General features: G+C 34.9%; 1 protein-coding gene across 8 annotated transcripts; it reads right to left on the bottom strand.

Moving 5' to 3' along the window:
- Positions 1-2003: 2003 nt before the first annotated feature.
- On the bottom strand, positions 2004-6795 carry LOC107791699 (uncharacterized). 8 transcript variants are annotated; one of them, XM_016613804.2, is made up of 7 exons: positions 5621-6795; positions 3976-4068; positions 3348-3892; positions 3061-3177; positions 2794-2958; positions 2541-2570; positions 2004-2427 (listed from the first exon to the last, which is right to left on the bottom strand). In XM_016613804.2, the coding sequence occupies exons 3-7, from the start codon at positions 3414-3416 to the stop codon at positions 2086-2088; spliced, it is 723 nt and encodes a 240-aa protein (XP_016469290.1). In that variant the 5' UTR covers positions 3417-3892; positions 3976-4068; positions 5621-6795; the 3' UTR covers positions 2004-2085. The 8 variants fall into 8 exon arrangements, with proteins under 8 accessions (XP_016469290.1, XP_075088779.1, XP_016469291.1 ...); XM_075232678.1 differs by having other exon boundaries at positions 3076-3177; XM_016613805.2 differs by having other exon boundaries at positions 3701-3892; positions 5621-6792.
- Positions 6796-7583: the final 788 nt, after the last annotated feature.

Genomic DNA, 7583 nt, shown 5'->3' with positions numbered 1-7583 from the left:
TCTAGAAAGAATGTTACTATGATAAGTATTTAAAATATCGAATTTCATCAATAGAACTTGCCCTAAATTTATCTCAAGATATGATTAAGTCAATTAAGAGCGAGCTGGTCAGCACCTAAATTGTGTATATTGATGGATCCATACGCACATATTAGTAGTTTCATCTTTTTGCTTTCCAAAACCGATTTTCACACGGATTATGTCATCATAAATTATTATTTATAACTTATTAACAAATGTAAGTAGTATTTTACTTCTTAACTATAGGTGAATGGTGGAAGTTGCGTGGTGGAAACCCCAATAGATCTTGGATATACCTATTAAAAGAACTTTATTTTCCTCAGTTTTTCTAAAATCTATACTATGAATTTCCAATATATATTTTTTGTTATTCACGCTTGTATCAAGTCAATTTATTGCTTTATCTTTGAAATGAGTACTACAGGTATTGAATTTATATCATAAAAAAAATTCAGTGTTGTCTCAGTGTTAGAAGAATCCAAATTGCTGTTATTTCACTTTTTCTCGTGCTAATTTTTTAACTGCAAATATTAATTACTTTGGCTTGATTTATCTTTTTTGCAGCATGTGTTTTAAGAATGATGGCCACGCAACATGTGTTTTAAAAGCGTACTAGTACTTTTTCTTGGCAAGTCTTTTTTGGCCTTAAAATACATGAAGGCATACATAACTTTTGTTTTTATATTGGCATGATATTTCGAAATGGAGATGAGGTTCAAAAAATCATCTTTTTCAAATAAAAATTGTGTTCCACTAATAAAACTACTGAAATGCAATTTGAACACAATTTCAATTTCAAATAGTACTTTTTTTCAATAGAAATTCAATGAACTGTTACACATGACATGAATTACTTACTTTATAAAGGTATTTTTATATTTCAGTAGTTAATATCCAAAAAAAAAAAACAAACAAACAATGCATATATTCCCGCATAACTCAACATGAGTAGTATTTCATACCACCGACCAAATGTTGCATTGGTTATGCAATAATTATTTTTGTCTTATGCGGCCAATTACACACTGTTATCTTTATGCGAATTTTATGCTAAGATTAATTACTCCAAGAGCACAGCCAAAGTTGTAGCCAAAGGTAGGATTGTGATGTTAAAGGGGAAGGAGAGAAGCTAACAACAAGGTAATATTATGGAATAATGCGCGTTTACGTGTTTCTAAAACTAAATTCAAAGGTTGAAACCAATTAAAAAAATAAATAAAGAATTTGAGAATATTGATAAACAAAGAGCAAAATGAAGTGAATTGTACATAGGGGTGGGCATTCGGACAGTTCAGATTAGATATGAAAATTTCGGTTTGAATTTTCGATTTTCGGATTGAAGAAATGACAATCCAAATCCAATCCAAATAAGCCCGAATTGGATAGGATTTTTAAAGTTCGTTTTCAGATTAATCGATTTGGATATTTTGGATTTTCGGGTTTGAACTTATAAGTTGAGATATTTCTTCTTTTTACAAAAATGAATATCCAAATGGCTACTCATATTAAATTGCCTGAAAAGTTCATCATCCTCACCGCAATTATCCAAATAAACTATTCAAGTAATGAAATTATTATCAAGAAAATGCAACAAGATACATTAATGCGGCCAATAAGAAGTAGCAATAGTAAAACTATGTCCAAGTAGGAAGTATTCTGAGAGTAACTTAGTAATTAACATTGAATATATGAGATAATATCTAATGTGTAGAGTATTAAAATTATTATTGTTGGCATATAGGTAATGAACTAAATATAAAGTATAAAAATTTCGGATTCTCAGATATCTAAAAATCCGAAGTACCAAATCCAATATCCAATCTGAAATCCAAAAAAATTAAAAATTAAATTCAAAATCTAATCCGTAATCCCAAAATTCAAAAAATTCGGAATTCGGTTTGGATTTCGGGTTTGCCTAAACTATGCCCATCCCTAATTGTGCACTTCTCCCTTTCTTTTACTGGAGAGATTAGATGCGTTCATTGAATAATAAATATATATTCCGCCTTTCCATTTTACTATCACATATTGGCAGAGTAATAAACAGAGATCCCAACGTTTACATCAATAATTTAAAAAATACTTGAAATTGTAAGCCAAGAAGAATTTGAAACTATATAGCATCACCAGTTTAGCCCCCGGAGGCAACTTTGCTTCAAGCTGCTTGCTCCGCTTTTCGATTAATGTCACTCTCTTAATCTTGATGCCGTGACTGTCATTTGTAGGCTGTAGGATGATCTTCTTAAGAGAGCCTCGTCCAATTTCTAGCAAATGCAACGCAAGCTTATAATCAGTTCTACGCCCTGTAAAACCGATTAACTTCACCACCTTTAGACGTTTGTGAACAAAACCGGCAGTAGCCTCTCGAGCTGCACGTTCCAAGATACGCACACCAATACCGACATACTGCAATAACAACAACCAAAAAGACCTCCAATCCGGAGCAAATACACTGGTTATTATCTCCAATATGAAAAAGCTTCTGTGGAAGTGGAAGTGGAAGTCATAGGTAACATTACCTGCTTATGTAAGGCTGGAATGTATATTATCTGCCGCAACAGAAAAATAAAACCAAAACAAAAAGAAGAAACAAACGAGTATGAGTACTACCGATAGGGGCAGAGAAGAGAACGCAGGAAACGACCATCTCAAAATAGTAAGGCAAGTCTAAGACCAGCAACATTTAACTGAGTGAATCCATAAAGTCCAGAGGGCAGGGCATGTAGATGTAGAATATAAATGATATGATGAGAGTAAAGATGAGATACTTACCCGGGCTCTGAATCTAGACAGCAGAGAAGCTGCCTTGATAAAAAAAGTGAAGAAGAGCAGGCTTTCACCAGCTTCTAATGTAAGGTCCAATTCCAACTCCCTTAGATTGTTCGGTCTAGGGAAATTATCAGGGTAATGTAATGTGAGCCAACTTTCCCTCATAGCCTGGACCAAGAAATTTATAAGACGCGAGTCAATATCAAAAAAGCAAAATGCAACTTAAAAGGAAATTAAGGGGGGAAAAATGTGCTGTCAGAGTGGCATTACAATCTCACGAGGCACCTTTAGTTTAAGCTTCCTCAGCTTACAGGAATAGCTTTCATGCTTGTCAGCATTAAAAATAAAAGAATAACAATACTGACTTCCAGTTGTTAGCTCAGATAACTGCGGAAAATTTTGAAAAGGCAGAAGTATATCAGGTCCTATGTATTTAAAAGACATTAGATTTGGAGCATCAATCTCTAGACCCTTGACATTGCGACACCATAATATTTCCATGGACTTCAAACTTGTAAGCGGGCCAGTAACTTCCAAATTCTGTAAAGATTTACAACCTGAAACACAGACTTGCTCGAGACATGGACAATTGGAAAGAAAAATTTGAAGGATCTCCTCCTTGACATTGACACCGAACAGGCTAAGTGATTTCAGATTACAACAAAATCTGGAAAATTTGATCTTGCAAATATCCCCAGACAACAATTTCCCAATGTCAGGAAAAAAATAAGTGGCAAAATGATATCCCCAGCCAGCTCGTAAGTTCAATTCAAATAATTTAACTTCCTTTTGAATTGCAAATTCAATCCAGCGATCAATTTCAGTTGTGGAACAACCACCAAAAAAGTTAAAACCAACTCGGAATTGATCTAAAGTTGGACCCTGGTGCAATTTAAAAAACTTGATTTACCAACTTCATAATTTCGAGTGCTGCCTCCGGCCTTTTATCCACATCATAAAACTCAAGACAACCAGATGTATATTGCCATAAATATCTCCATCTACTAAGGGAGGTTGTTGCTGCTTTCTTTAGGGATAATTATGAAAGAATGGCCACAAGCAACTCATCCGACAATTCGTCAATCTTACACTCCACCGGATCCTACACACATAAAAAGGCAACAATATTTTCAATAAAATTGTGCCCAAGAAAAAGGAAAAAAGCTAGGAGGAAACCAGAATTACCTGTCGAAGTTGAGCACGAGCAGTACGATGTTTTCCATAAACCATTCTTCTTCTGTTGTCATATCCACTAAACAGAGTTATGGAGATCAAAGACTGCAGAAACAAACACACAGTATTCAAAAGAAAGTAGGTAATTTGATATTTAACAATCAAACTTATTCAGCAGAAAGCTTCAAATATCCATATCAAAGGTGATAACACCCTCTTGACCAAAAAGCCTGGCCAGAAGATACGGAAAGGTTTTCTTCTTTCAGAATTTAAAATTAACCTCTCCCACGGCCCACCCCACAGAACAAAGACAGGCAAAGGTGGAGGGGACTAAACTTTGCCAAATTCATTATGGATATAGCAAAATATCATTAAACAAGACTCGATATTAAGCCCGCCCCGCTTATCAATTTTCATGTTTTCAACCCTCCCCGCCCTGCTTAAGTTTTTTTTTTTTCCTTTTTTTCACTTTGTTATTCATGTAGTCAAATTTTTTAAAAGTATTAAGAATCACTATTTTTACAGTTACAATAATTTAAATGTAGTTAAAAGATGATGTATCAACTAACAATTTCATGGATGAGTTACAGATAGTGGTGTGCAAATAAAGGATGCAAAACTATATTTTAGTGAATTGTTCAGGAGATAGTATTTCGTCCCAAGACCTTCCAAAAGCCTGAGATGAAAAAAGATGACAAGTTTACCGACTTGGCAATAAAGTCGTTCAATTGTCAAACATAGACTCAAAAATAGAGATATATATGACACGATCAATCCAAGGACATTTGGCAACAGAAAATACATTACTCATACTGGTCATATGCAAAGATCAATCCTAGGACATAATAGCATATATAACACTCTGATGGTGTTGATAGGTAAAACATTAGATTATAATGTATCTAATGAAGAGACAGACATCAGAGTGTAATTAGAACGTGAAAACAAAATGCACCTAAAAAAGAGACCGAAAAGAAAAAGGAGGAAAGGAGAAGGCAGCTATGAAGCAATCGTGCGCGAAGGAGAAAAGCACCCTTTCGGGCTTCCTTCTGAATGGCAGTCATAAGCCTGTTTGGATTGGCTTAAAAAGTGGCTTTTCAACCGAAATAGCTTTTAAGCCCTTTTGGCTTGTTTTAAGCAGTATTTAACTTATTTTAAGCATTTTTAAACTTCGCCAAACACTAAAAAAAAGTAAAAAAAGCTTAAAAGCTGATTTCACCTGCTTAAAAGTCAATCCAAGCACCTTCATAGTTTAATTGTAGAGCTTAGGAGCAAGGAGGGAGGAGAAGCTATACCGCCCCCCATAATTTGGAAAAACGACTGGAGTTTCAACACCCAGACGCTCGCCCCGCAAGGCCTTAGACCCGCCCCGAAAGGATCATTAAACAAGAACTGATAATCAAATTCTCGTAATTAATTAAAAGGATTTTATCTAAAAAGTGGATGTGAGCATTCTAAACATGAAAAGGGAATTGAACAAACTGCAAACAAAAGAGAAAATTAAACATCTGATGCACACAACAAAAATTAATAAAGTAGAGATCTTTTTTCTGTTCTGAATAAAGTAGAGAGCAGATTGAAAAGCATATATTTCATAATAACTGTTAGCAACACTTAGGCAGAGAGATCTATAGCGAGAGGGAAAGAGAGAACTTACAGCTCGATGAGGCCAAAGGTAATATTGTTTTAGGGTTAAAAGTTGGTGCTTTAGAATTTAGACACAGCTGACAGGAGGGACGACAATTTATCGACTTTTCCCCAACAATTTGAACTCATATAGAAGATTGTTTTATATCGTTTGCTAAATAGTTTATAAATGTCCCGTCCATCTATCCGTCCAAAAAAATATACGACGTTAGTTCTATTAACAAAAATACTTTCACGACTAACGACATAATTGGTGCATCTTTCATTTAATGACGTGGCAATTTTTAACTGGGCCACGTGACAATCTTTAACCAAGAATCAAATATGGGTCTTATTTTTACCCATTTATCTAGTCCGACCTATTTACCTATTTTTCTGTGTTGGGCTTAGCAAAATTAAAGTTCATCAGTGTTTTAAAGAGGAAATCATATCTATAGCTTTTCACTATTTGTTCCAAAAAGTTCAATTCCTTGTTCTCCATTCAATTTTGGTTCTAAATTTTGTGATTTATTCATTATCTAAGTTTGAACTACTGATTTGGAGCTTCAATTCGAAGAAGTTTGAATGAATTTTAGGCCACAATTGAAACCCGTCTGTGCCGAATTCAACGAAGAAGCTAAGTTTCATTTGAAATCAGAAAATTAGGGCTTCAAATTCGATTGGATGTTCATGATTCTAGTTGGAAACATCATTTTGAAGCCGAGTCTGACGGAGTAAGATCGATTTGAGTGATTTTCTAGGGTTTTGAGTTGAAATTTTTTGAATGGGTTCTCGTGAAAAAGACGAATTAGGTTCCTTCGATTCTGCGGGCGATTGTTCAAATTGGTTTCTGGGGTTTGTTCGGATTGTTGAGACGAGCTTGTGGTTACATTTTGAGTTTGGATTGAAGCTGGGTTTAAGCTTCTGGTCTGACCAAGAATCAAGAAGCCATTTTTGTCAATACTGCTATTTTTTATGCTTATGTTATCTCTGTCTATGTGATTTTGACTCAAATGGTGGGAGACAACATGGATAATGGTTGAAGATGGAGGGTCTAACATTTCTGATATCTTCTTTGATTTTTTAGACATATATTTCTTTGTTCATCCAAGAGACAAAAGGATAAAGTTTCACAATTTCTGGGAGATTGTTACAGGCAAAATTTGCAAAAAAAAAATGTTCTCTATGTGTTTGTGAATTGAAAAAGTAAATAAAAACAACTCAATTTTCTAGGAGATTATTTACACGCATATTTGCAAAGAGTATTATATTCTCCGTGTGTGTATGTATCTTCGCCCTTCACTTGTACTAGAGATGTATGTAATACGTTTCAATTTCCATTTACAGCAAGATTAACTCTATCACCGTATGTGCATTGTCACACCTCCTTTTTACCTACACCCCGGAAGGAAGGATATAAGGGAGTTTTTTCCAATTTAAGTGACAATCGAAGCGGGATTTATTTATATTAAGAAATTCAGATTCGCCACTTGGGAGATTTATGGTGTCCCAAATCACCGGTTCGAATCCCGAATCGAGGAAAAATATTGACTCTGTTTAACAGTCCGCGAACCAGAAATCCGGGTAAGGAATTCTGTTAACCCGGGAGAAGGTGTTAGGCATTCCCGAGTTCCGTGGTTCTAGCACGGTCGCTCAATTTTTATATTCAGCTTAATTATCTGACTTAAAGCATTTTGAACCTATGTGCAATCTTAACTTTAAATTGCTTTCATTTGAAAAAATTCAACGTCACATAAAACACGTTTTGAATCGCGTCACATAAATGCACCTGCAGTCCGCAACACATTTTATATAACATTGTTAGGATTTGGATTTGGGTCACATAAATACGCACTCGAGTTTAGGAAGGTAATTTATTAAAATAACGCGCCTAAAGCAACTTCGCGTTTGCAACTTTGCGAGGGCCATGAAAATTCGCTAAATGGTGCCCCTCGATTTCTAAAGAATTAAGATTGATCAAGTGATGTCCATAG

Source organism: Nicotiana tabacum, chromosome 16 (genome assembly GCF_000715075.1).
Source record: "Nicotiana tabacum cultivar K326 chromosome 16, ASM71507v2, whole genome shotgun sequence".
In the NCBI taxonomy this organism is placed as follows: Eukaryota; Viridiplantae; Streptophyta; class Magnoliopsida; order Solanales; family Solanaceae; genus Nicotiana; species Nicotiana tabacum.
Note: the sequence above shows the minus strand (reverse complement) of the source record. Positions and strands in the feature narration are given on the sequence as shown.

What these genes read in the sequence shown, in the direction of transcription:
- LOC107791699 (XM_016613801.2), bottom strand. Translation starts at nt 3,291, where the DNA reads ATGGAAATATTATGGTGTCGCAATGTCAAGGGTCTAGAGATTGATGCT. An exon ending in TAAAGGTGCCTCGTGAGATT is followed by an intron (nt 2,959 to 3,060) that starts GTAATGCCACTC and finishes TTCTTGGTCCAG; the next exon opens with GCTATGAGGGAAAGTTGGCT. An exon ending in TTCCAGCCTTACATAAGCAG is followed by an intron (nt 2,428 to 2,540) that starts GTAATGTTACCT and finishes TTGTTATTGCAG; the next exon opens with TATGTCGGTATTGGTGTGCG.